At 42.8% G+C, this 12,500-nt stretch overlaps 1 protein-coding gene across 1 annotated transcript in view; it reads left to right on the top strand.

The window, feature by feature from the left end:
* poln (polymerase (DNA directed) nu) overlaps positions 1–10,863 on the top strand; it is a gene marked incomplete at both ends in the record, with an annotated part of 80,487 nt that extends 69,624 nt beyond the window's left edge. Inside the window, 6 exons of the mRNA XM_080741615.1 lie at positions 1,021–1,152; positions 7,870–7,980; positions 8,274–8,352; positions 9,477–9,544; positions 10,029–10,090; positions 10,771–10,863. Coding sequence (XP_080597741.1) covers positions 1,021–1,152; positions 7,870–7,980; positions 8,274–8,352; positions 9,477–9,544; positions 10,029–10,090; positions 10,771–10,863 — 545 coding nt within the window. The remainder of the gene's footprint in view (positions 1–1,020; positions 1,153–7,869; positions 7,981–8,273; positions 8,353–9,476; positions 9,545–10,028; positions 10,091–10,770) is intronic.
* Between the last annotated feature and the right edge of the window lie 1,637 nt (positions 10,864–12,500).

Here is a 12,500-nt window from a genome sequence, read left to right as displayed (position 1 = left end):
CACACACACACACACACACACACACACACACACACACACACACACACACACACACAGAGCCTGCCACATTGCTGGCGGGGACTCGTTCTTGTCATATCGGTTAGTTGTCAGTTTCAGTCACAGACAGACAGCCAGACAACCCCACCACTGATGTGCCAACAGGCAAGCAGTCAACTGTTCTCAGATCTCTCTCTATAGGGCAGGGTATCACAAGAACAAACAGCACCTACATCCATCCTGCATTTTCATTTCAGTACTGATTTCGAGACGGCCAAAGGTATCCTCATCAGTTAAATCAGTGGTCAAGAACAGAAAACATTTAATGGCAAATTGAATGAGCTGATTGTATTGGAAGAAATATTGATTCAGCAAAATGGTCTCTTTCCAGCAGAGACAGGCCATAAGTTAATATAGTTAGTTGATGTTAAGTGATGATGACTGCATCATTACGTATATTAGTTTGCCTACATCCAGCATGCACTTCTTAACTTTCAGTTTCTATTCATAGCTTATTGTTCTCTCCCCATATTTATGCAGCCTGTCATGTTTTTACCCTACTGCAGTTTTTAACCTGAACTTGATAAAACAAGAAAGAAAAATCAGACTAGGGTTTTTTTCATCACCCTTTAAAAACATTTTTTTTCCAGGTCCAGTCATTAGACATGTCCTGTGTTTACCACGAACTAGGGATAGGTTAATATGATTTGATCTGCCTGGGGGCTGACTATGATGAACTAAAGACTTTACTTATCAGACATAATGTCATGTGCACCTGTGATAAATGTTGAACAATGTCAGTAGCTGTTACAGTGTAGTCAATGAAATGACAAATAACGTTAACCGAATCTATTCCTTTCCTTACCAGTTTCAGGGACCTGTTTATGCAGCAGAAATGCAAGATTCTAAATAGAATAACTGTTCAGAACGGAATGATGGAAGAATAATGTCGTTGACAAGCCCTGGTTTAAATGCCAGTGTAAATAGAGAAGCATTATTGTGAACCTTTTGTTGTCTTGTCAGGTCGAGAGCGCCTGTCAGGGATTCTGGGGGTGAGTGCTGAGCAAGCCAGCCGCTTTCACGACAGCTTCCTCCAGACATACAGCAAGGTCCAGCTCTTCATCCAGAACACCATTCAGCTGTGCCACAAACAAGGTTAGTAATAGTATCTGTGAGTGTGTGTGGTTGTGCATGTGTGTTGGGAGGTTGATGTTCAACCACTTAAAGGTAGGGTATGTGATTTCACTTAAGTTTCCTTCCTCCAATCCTGATCAAGTGGGGATGGGCCTTGGTGTGCGTAAGGCCCGCCTCCACTCGACCATGATTGGAGGAAGGCCACATTCTATCCTGATTGGAGGAAAACCTGTCACCCAACAGTTTTGGTGGAGCAACTGAAACTGATTTTTTTCTCCTCACAGGGGAAGGACCAAACACTAGTAATTAGAACATAGACCCATTTTGTTATTATTTGAATTAAATGAAATCACTTACCCTACCTTTAAACCATATATTCTTCATTGACAAAGCCTTTTTGTCCCCCTCTACAAATCTCTTTGCCCCAGAATAGTGACACTATAGCGTTCATGGATAATTAGTGGTTAATTACATGTTTTCAGTGGCATATAAGCATTTTAAACATGCTACACTAGTGTGTGTGTGTGTGTGTGTGTGTGTGTGTGTGTGTGTGTGTGTGTGTGTGTGTGTGTGTGTGTGTGTGTGTGTGTGTGTGTGTGTGTGTGTGTGTGTGTGTGTGTGCACTCACGCACACACACACATACTGTATGTACATACATACATACAGATGTCCCCCCGCAGACCTTTTAAGTGTTTAAAGTGGGTAGGGAGAAAGATGTGCTTGCATTGGCAGGACAGAGACAAACTGCTGCTGGTCGATGCCTGAGGAGGAGGGGGGTGATAGTTCAAGCGGGACACTCCGTTTATATTCTGACTGAAACGCCAACACAGCACACCTGAGACTCCAGCGTGCAATCACGCTCGCTTACACATGCATGCAAGCACGCACGCGCACACACACTCTCACACACATGCACAAAATAGTGTAGACTCTGCACTGTTACCCTCATAACATGGAATACATTAACCCAATGTCAATAAGGCCGGAGGATGAGGACATTCTGCACCAGAAGCAGTTTTTCCGTACTTGATAAAATCTGGTCAGAATTGATAGTGGATGGTGGCTGGACCCAGAGATGGAGCAGTGGTTATGTAAACTTAGTCAATATTGGACATAAATGTTGTTATTTTGCAAGGAAGGACATGTGAAGATCAGACACAATGCTTCCCAGTGTGATCTGCGTGCTGAGAGTGCACTGTTTCAGGACTGCAAAGTCTCTAGCCTGTAAATTAAGCATTTCATTTGTTTTAAGTAGTGCGGTAGCGATTGTCCTGGGCCAATTCTTGGTGCACAGAATGCATCTGGAAGTGTTATAATGTCTCTAGAGCAAAGTCACATGATATTTGGGTTATTCATGAATGATTCGTTCATAAGAACGATTCACAAGAATGAATCGTGAACAATTATGTTCTGTTACGCTGTTAGGTTCCCGCTTTCGTTCATACCCCCCGTCCCCTCCCTCTGTTAGCCCCCGGCACACAGGGCGGGATGGCGAGCTGTACATGGGACTTATAAAAACGCTCCTGTGTTTTTCACAGGACGATCACGTTGTGAACGTGAACAAATCATTTGAATGAAATGATTAGTTCACCAAAATGAACGGTTTTGCCCACCACTACTGTTGAACCTGCTCTTCTACAGTAGGATTGCTCTTTACTGCATCCCTCCCTCGTAACCAGTATCCCCCAGGGGTTTTTACCTGTTCCCTTCCTTCCCTTTTCCCCTCTACACCAGTAGATGTATACCTTGTCAACCAGCTAGTGTGCTCGAGAGTATTGGACATGATCATGACATTGTCCTCTCTCTCTCTCTCTACAGTATTGTTCCATTTAATAAAGCAGCAATGCTTTTTAAACATTTTATTTGAAAATGTTCTCAGTAGTGCACACACAGGCCTCCACCAAAGTGGGAGTTTGTTACAATCAGTTATTCCTGGGCGGCTGGGCCCATGATAGACCTTTTCTTCAAAGTATTGTGGTGTTATGTCAACCTGTTCAGACACCATTTGTTTTTTAGCAATTGTGTTCATAACTCCGTCTGCTAGCAGAGTACGACGGGAGTGAAAACAAAAATGGATGGTTCAACCCACATAGAAATTGTGGATAGAAACTGGTCAACGTCGCCCTTCTGCAAAGACACAAGTTAAACAACTTTTTGTTTCCATTCTCCTTCCGCTGTGACTAGGTAAACACAGATAATCAGGTGGGGAAGAAATGCAGGTTCCGCCAGCTCTTGCCCAGCAAAAGCATCCATCCATCCCACCCCAGTGTCATGTGTCAACAGTTGCTTTATCACCCCTGCCGTGACCCTTCACCGCTTGCACTCGTCTCTCGGGTCTTCCTCTGTGTCAGTTTAGTTTGAGTGGAGGTGGCGTATTGGATGCTCCTCACTCTGATCAACAGCTTATGGAGCCTTTGGCCCCAGTGCACGCTCACCTTGGAGAGGTTATATTGTTCAGTTCAACCATGGTGGTCTTTCACACCCTTTTTTATCTCTGTCTCGTTTTTAATCTCACTCATATTTCATAGTTTATTGCTGTTTTATACTCATTCCTGTTTTGTCTCTCTGTCCCATCCCATCATCCCATTCTCTCTTTTCCTCTTTCCTCTTTTTCATATCATAATTGTTTTTAATTATATCACGGATTAGAGGATTGGATGTCCAAACAAGACATAATAACTTATCCTTTATCTCGAAGTATAGACTACTTCTATAATGGTCTCTCCATAAAGATATGAGACAGCATACGGTACTCATTCGGGATGCAGCTGATAGAATCTGAACTAGAACGAAAGCTGAACAAATTACACCAATTCTCCGATGTTTGCACTGACGACTCATAGAATTTTAAAAAATCACTCGCTGGCTTAAAGAAATATTTATCTTAGACTTGAACTATTAACCCTAAAGACATCTCAGGTGGTTAACAGGGTTAAAACACAAACTGTTGAATTAGCATTTCCACACATGCTCTAGTTGGAACAAATCTCCGGAGGATCTCAGGCTTCTGCAAACATTGACTAATTTTAAATGCAGGCGAAAACCGATGGGAAAAACGTGTTCAAAGATTTCTGGGGCACCGCTCCCTTCACACTACAAGTGTAGGTGGGATATTTTTATATTCTACATTTATTGAATTTATCTCATTCTTTATTTCTCTCTAAAGTATGTGTATGAAATGTGTTACGACTACACAAACTAAACTTGCCTTGGCTTTCCGTCTCTGTCAATATCATCGATCATCGTGATGAACTTGTAATAATCCATGCTGAGTGGGGGAAGACATTTCATACCATGTGGACACTGGGCTGTTTTTAGTTCCGCATTATTATGACTCATGGAACAGATCACTGTAGTAGTGTCAGAGTTACTGTTGAAGTTCATTGGTACCTGAAATACCTGCCATCTCATGCGAGCAGCCAGGTAAGAGCTAGAGGACGTACCCTGCTGGCCTGCTGTCATACAGTAGACCAGTGGTTCCCAAGCTTTTCAGCTCGAGACACAAAAGAGAAATTAGACCTTTGCCTGGGACCCAAACTAGTGAAAATAGCCAGATTTACAAGCTCATAGATCGGCTAATCGGCTATTTTCACTACTTCTTAAATATCTTAAGCATTTGTTTTCAAATTTATGGAATTTCTTTGATTTTTCTTTGATTTCTTCATGAAATTACTGAAGAAAATCATTTAATTTTTTGAATTCATGAAGAAAATAACTTTTTTGGGAATGTTTTTTGAAAATATTTTAATAATAACAATTCAAAAACGAAATGTAGGAAACAAAAAACAAAAGCACAAATCTGACTCACAAATGGATCCCGACCCAGTGTTTGGGAAACAACACAGTTGGCTATATATGTATGTTGGGAAAGGGCCGGCATTGAATAAAGTCTGCTATCTAGAAGAGTGTACACACACTGTCTAAGGTCAGTGTGATAGTGTGGTGATTGCGGCACCGGCAGAAAAGAAAACTAATAAAGAGGAGTAAACTGATGCCATTTGAGAAGATGGGAAAAGAAGAGTGCAGGAAATGCCTGGGTTGTTCAGTTGAATAATAATCTACCCACCTACAGTACGTCCCAGAGGAGGGCTAAGGAGATGAAGTGTCAGGAAGAACAGCAGGGGGTAAAGGAGGAAAGGAAGAGGTCAAATATTATTATGTTTTCTTCCCAGCTCACCCATGGAGTGTAGGTGTGAAGAACATATAAATGATAGTGTGTTATAGGTGACTGCAGTCTGTGTGTGTGCGTGTGTGTGTGTGTGTGTGTGTGTGTGCATGTGTGCACGTGTGTGCGCGCGCACACACACACACACACGGCTGTGCAATGCTCATCAGCACAGAGGCGGCTGGAGACTCGCTCGTCTTTGATATTAAAATGAGAGGAAGCCGCCTCGCTGAGTCGGTCTGTAGCTACGGTTGTTGTTGTTCGCATTATTATTCCGTAACACCCCCGGGAGAGGAGTGCCATGCTTTCACTTGAGATAATAGGGATAAATAAGAAAGGTTGAGTGAAGAAGAAGAGTAGGAGGAAGGGGAAGGAAGCCTCTTTAAAATATATATAATTATATAGTCTGAATCTCAGCACACAGCCATGACGTTAAAGAGGCCAGGTCATCAGAAGGCTACAGCAAGCACAGGCAGACCTAGATCTGCACACACACACACACACATACACACACACACACACACACACACACACACACACACACACACACACACACACACACACACACTCACCATTCGGAGATGTTCCCTGAATTTTGCACACGCATGCTTGCTAAGCAACATCAGGGAACGCTAACCAAGACCCCCATAGGGATACAATAGCAGAACAATAGCAATACATTGACACATAACTTAAATCAACAGAGGTAATCACTAATCACAAGTATTTGAGCTTATGCCGGACTGATCAAAAGGTGGATGCTGGGGTGGAGGAGGCAGCTAGCAGCGCGTATCCGAGGCTTCGGATAACCAAGCATAGGTAGAGAAAGCAAGACTTATTTAAAGGAGCCTTCCCTAATGAACGAGAGCTTTGATTGGAGTATGACAGTGTGACGTAATGACCAGCAGATATGTGAATGGAAAAATATGAATAGGAAAAAGCTGACTGAGAGCTGACTACAGCTGGGCGGGGCTAGACTCTTGTGTCCTGCATAAACTAACGCTGAAGCATTCATTTCTTTCAATTTCAAAGCATCCCTCACCCTCCTCTCTCACATTGGTTCTGTGATATGAAGGAATATGGGCTGACAACAGAACAAATCAAACTTCACAAAAAGTCAGTGTTTAGACCACTTTATCCAACTGTTAGTTGGATCAAAATGTCTCCCTTTGCATTGTTTACAGATATTTAAAACATAAATGTACTTCCTGGAGAAGGCAGCTATTTATCTTAAATCATATTTAAAGTGAAAATAATGTGAACCTGCTATTCCGCACTCAAAGAACTCCAACCAGTCACACTTGCACTCCCACAGCAATCAAATATACCATCACTCTTATCGTGTGGTAAAAAAAAAACACCTACTACTAGAGAGACAGTCAAGACGCGAGCCAACAGTCTGTCTCGAGAAACTACTAGAGCGCTGCGACTCGCAGCACAATGACAGCGACAGTGAAAGCTGGGCTTATTGAGTATCAAAACAGGAATGCATTCCATGTATGGTCGTACCTGCTCATAACTGGCGAGTGAAACACTGAGCGATGAGTAAATGCTGCCGTGAAATGACCCCTTACATGCGTGTCATTGTGCCCTGAGAGCAAGGGTCACATTCCACACATGTGAAAAGGTCACAGACGTGATTCATGGTTGTGAAACTGGGTGAATCCAGAATGTGTGTTTTTGTCGGGAGAGCGGGAAAGCATGTAACTCTGTGTGTGCGTGCATGCGCTCACGCGTGCATGCGTGCGTGATCCATTCTGGGGAAAGGGTCATTCACTATGTCATTCACTATGTGTGTACACCACATAGCTTAACTAAAGAGAGATACCCCAAAGCCAGGTTCATTGTCCAAACATTGGAATGTATTGGTTCATTGTGGAGGTTTAGGTATGTGTAGCCTTAGTGTGTGTGTGCGCGTGTGTGTGTGCGTGCGTGTGTGTGGTGTTGTGTCATTGCAACCCTGATGTTGCATACTCTCCCATAGTGCTGTATCAACTCATTGAAGTGCTCACTGAAGGTTCACAACGTACTCCAGCTTAACTGAGTATTCTATACATTATGAATGACTCACTTCTCTACAGGGGTGACGAGGATGTATTGTGGTAAACAACTTTTTTTTTGTTTGTTTGTTTTTCTCCCCAATTTAGTCATTTTGTCAATTATTAATTTCCTCTCCACACACATTTCTGTGTGTGGAGAGGAAATTACTGCTGCTGTTGTAGCCTATTGACTCACCTGGCAGTAAGGAGCCCCCACCTGGAGGATGTAAAGCTTCCATCCTTCTCCTCTTGCCCCACACACCGCCCCAGCCTGTAGGATTACATGCAGTAACAATTATCAACCACCCTGACCAGCTCAGTGGCCTTGTGGTTAGACAGTGTCCACCTTGAGACTGGGAGTTCCTCTGTGAGCCTGATGGATTGTACTGGTTAGATGAGGGCAAGGTGCAACAGCTGGCCATATAAGATGTTTGAATTAAATGCTAAGTTTCATTAAAATTGCGAAATAACAAAGTCATGATTTTCATGTACTAACTAGTGTTCATTATCAAACGTTTGATTGTCATCATAAGGTTATGTGGTGTCCATCATGGGCCGACGGCGAACGCTCCCCAACATCCACTCCTCTGACTGGGGAATCCGCATGCAGGCTGAGAGACAGGCCGTCAACTTTGTGGTCCAAGGTAAGTCTGGCTTTGTGTGTTTGTTTGTGCATGTGCGTGCAGCTGTGCACAGTACAGTAAGTGTAGACCTCGGGCTCTATTTTCGTCCATGTCTTATCCCTTATCCCTAAACATATTTGCCTTTTGCCATTTTAAAATACTTCAAATAGCCGTTCTACATGTAGATCATCAATTTGAACTATTTAAAAATGTTTTTCAAAATAGTAAAAAATTGCTAAACAGTTTAGGGATAAGGGTTAAGGCATGCATGGACAAAAATAGAACCACTCATCTCTTCTCTCTGTGTCCTACAGGCTCTGCTGCTGACCTGTGCAAGATGGCCATGATCCAAATCTTCTCTCACATCTCTTCTTCCAACTCTCTCTCTGCCAGGTACCAGCAACATTGTCATTTCACCCCACACACCACCACATCTTTCTGTCTGTCTGTCTATCTATATGAAATACATTAGTCAGAAGTCTGAACAAATGTTGTCCTCCTACCATTGTCCATTCCCTCAAGGCTTTCTGTTGTGAATCTCCTAACATACAAATGAAATGAAGTGGGAGAGACTGGCCTTCATTAGAACGTACAACTTCCATTTATTTTTCTCTTTCTCTTTCTCTTTCTCTTACTCAATCCATTCCATCTTCCATCCAATCATCCCCAGGGCCATGCAGTATAATCTTTGTCTCAGGCATCATTCACTTTGTCCTCGCTCTTGTCTGACACACACACACACACATTCACACCCACGTGCACACCTACGTACATGCATGCACGCACAACCCTGCAGTTTTTAGGTATTTCATCAATTGTTAATCAGTGTCATCATCATACATCACAGTGAGACATGCCCAGCCCTCAGTCAGAGGACATTCATTTAGCTTTAAATGAAAGTACCTGTCTGAAAAATGAAACCTTCACCATTAGACACACTATTTTGTGCTTTGTGGACAAATTTGGCCGAATGATGGCCTATTATTATGGCCCCCCACTGCTGATGTCATGTTGTTGTGTGCATGCGGCTGTCTGTCTCTGTGTATGTGCGTGCATGCATGTAGACCTGTCATGATTATTACATAATTGTCTAATCGCAAATATTTGAGATAATCGCAATTATTTTGCACATTTGTCATAATCGTTTCCATGTTGAAAAATATGGAAAAATAGCAGAAATAGTATTTCTGTTATTTTCAAAAATAAATTTAAAGTATACAATTATTAAATAGGTCTGCCCTGTGCAGTTTGTGATTATGAAGCCTAAATGGCAAACAGAAATTAAGTATGTATTGTTCTAGTCTTCAATACCAAAAACGCAATTAAATTGTTAATTGCAATTATTTGTCTGAAAATGTCTAATCGTGATAGCCCTGTGTGTGTGTGTGTGTGTGTGTGTGTGTGTGTGTGTGTGTGTGTGTGTGTGTGTGTGTGTGTGTGTGTGTGTGTGTGTGTGTGTGTGTGTGTGTGCGCGTGTGCGTGTGTGTGTGCACATGCATGCTTGCGTGTGTATCCAGGCTGATCGCCCAGCTCCATGATGAGCTGCTGTATGAGGTGGAGGATGGCCAGGTGCAGCAGTTTGCAGGTAATCATCAAAGCCAAAACATCATCCAATAAAGTTAGCCAGCCTCATTAATCAATACCGCCATATGTTGTTACTTTTAGAAGAATAGAGCACAGTATATTTACAGTTTTAATTGAAATATTGATTGATAGATAGATATCCAACTGTCTGTCTGTCTGTCCGTCCGTCCGTCCATCCATGTGGGTTTGTGTGTGTTTGGATATCTAATCTGCTTTTCCTAATTTACTTTGATCATGCAACTGTGTTGTGTTGCAGTTAAAATGTGGTTTTGTGTGTCAAGGCGCATACCACATACTAGGCTAGTGGCTGGCGTCGCCGGTTCAATTCCCGATCCGGACGACCTTTGCCACATGTCATTCCCCATCTCTCTCCCCATTTCCTGTCAGTCTACTATCCTATCAAATAAAGGCATAAAAAGCAAAAAAAAAAAAGATCTTAAAAAAAAAAAAAAAAGGAAAATTGGTTTTGTGTTGTGTACCAACAGCTCTGGTGAAGAACACCATGGAGTCCTTACAGCACATAGACTGCCTAGGAATGCATCTCAGGGTGAGTGAATGAAACTTCACTGTATGTCATTGTGATATATTTTATGGGCATCCAGCCCATAAACTTCTTTGCCTTTTTCTTACTATTTCGAAAAACATTTTTAATTTCAAATAGCTGATATACAAGCTCACAACGTGTCGATGTAGAACGGCTATTTGACATTTTTAATGTTTTTTAAAATGGTTAAAAAAAGGCAAAGAAGTTTAGGGATAAGGGGCGAAAATAGATTCCCTAGTGTAAAACCCGATTCATACTTCCTCACAACGTGTCGCTGATCATCTATTTACGGCGTGCAATGCCGTCGTTGCAATGAATGGAGCATGAATTAAGCTCTTGAGCCCTGCCGCCAGCAGGGATAAAGAATAATCAAGTTATGTGACGATGTGACAATTTGCTCCAGCTATGCTAGGTAATGGCTGTGCTGCATGCCATTTCAGATGGCATTATTTTATCAGATTAGTCAAGGTCGTTCGTTGTCCCAAGCTAGCTGGCTCAGCGCGTGTGTTTTATTCATGAGAGACTGCACCGGGTTGCTGTTGTTGGTTGGTTGTTTGTCACGAGGCAGCAGTCAGGTGAATGATGAGGAACCCCCGCTGAATTTAGGTCAGTGTGCATGCACTCACGCACATACACACACACACTGACACTGTCCCCATTGCTTTGGTGTTGTTCTACTATAGGTCCCCCTGAAGGTGGCAGTTTCCTGTGGCAAGTCCTGGGGTTCCATGTCTGAGCTTCATGTCCCTCCAACATCTCCCTCCAGCTCTCTTTGATTCCCCCTCCCCTCCTCTCCTTGCCTCCCCCCCCCCTCCCTCTAGTCTAACCTATCTATCCTTTGCTGTCACCTTTTATCTTCTGCATACAGTATGTCCTCCCTTTTATCCAGCCTTCATATCTCTACCCCCCAAGATGTGTTTCAATACATCCCCATCTTCTGTGTCTCTTTCTGTTCGTTCTGTTCGTTCTTTCTTTCTTTCTTTCTGTTCGTTCTTTCTTTCTTTCTTTCTTTCTTTCTTTCATTATTCCCCCCCCCCCCCCCCCCCCCCTCTCTCTCATGCTCACCATGGTGCTCAACCTGCATCCCCATCGCTATGGAAACCAGGCAACTGCAGCGCCTTTTCCAGCTCCCAGTTCTAGCTTTCACTCCATCCGTATCCGGGGGCAACGGCAAGGAGCCACAGACTGGATTTTGCCAGTTGTGTGTTTTTCTTATTTATTTATTTTCTCAGTCATTTGTGGAGGCTTTGACTCCTCTTCCTTCTGTGTGTTCACACTATATCTCCCTAAGGCCCTTGTTCTCTGCTGAGAGGAAGCCATCCGTTACCTTTGATAGGCTTTTAATATAAATTGTATTTGACCTACACTACAGTAACAACATTGATAGATTGTTTGGATGTTTGCTGCATTCCCTTGAATGAATATGCGTATAAGAATTGACCCAACAATATCAAGAGATTGTTGTGATGTTTTGCAGTTCCCTCGAATGGGCCTTTAATATCATTATGATGTTCAGCTGTTCCTTTGAATAGACGTTTTATATAGAGTATATTTCACCAAATATGTGAAACAGTGTGTGTGACTGTCCAATCGGGCAGTTTGGTTTTACACTGAATGTAGTATTTATTCATATCCTGTTTCTTCTTCTATTAAAATAAAACCTTATATCAGTTTCAGGCGTGTCAGGAGTGTCTTTCTGATTTCAAAATAACCTCCTCTATGAATCTACATACTGTAGTACCACGTAAATTCTTCAAAAGAAAAATCATCTTATATTCAGTCAGTTTTATTTCGCTGTTATAAAGCCTGTGCTGTTAACACCTTCTAAGCCTGGCCGTACTCCCTCGGACTTCCTACTGGGTCCCATCAGCCACGCCGTCTATTCCCGGACTTTTGATATAAATTATAATAAAAAAAAAAAAAACATCGGAAATTCTTCTCTGTGTCTTTTTGGAGCGATCTGAAAGGGTTAATATGCTCTGACAGTCATTTTCTGGTGCTGGGTGTGATACTCCTAATATCCAGCAGGCCACGCCGTTGACTCACATTCTGGATGGATGGCTGGCCAGGAGGAGCCTCATCCTCTCCCCAGTGTTGAAACTCAGCAAGAAGCTCAAACAAGATGGCTGGTCTTTGTCTCTGTTCGTGGATCGCGGTTTCAATCACGTTCGGGCGCCGCTTCTCTATCGCTCCTTTCCCTGCTTCGCCGCACGTAAACGAATGGAATTGATCTCCCCTCCGCCTCGCCAAAGTAAGATCGCCGACCTCTGCAGGATGAATATGTACGCTGTGTCGAGCACTCCAGTACGTGTTGTTATCATGTGGGCTTTGTTTTTTTAAAACATGTTTGTAAATAAATGGCTTATTTCTTCGGCGCTACCTCTGTTCAGAGGGTTCTGCCGCGGCTTGCAAC

This window comes from Nannobrachium achirus (genome assembly GCF_963921795.1).
Source record: "Nannobrachium achirus genome assembly, chromosome: 14".
NCBI lineage: Eukaryota > Metazoa > Chordata > Actinopteri > Myctophiformes > Myctophidae > Nannobrachium > Nannobrachium achirus.
This window is presented reverse-complemented; position numbering and strand designations above follow the sequence as displayed.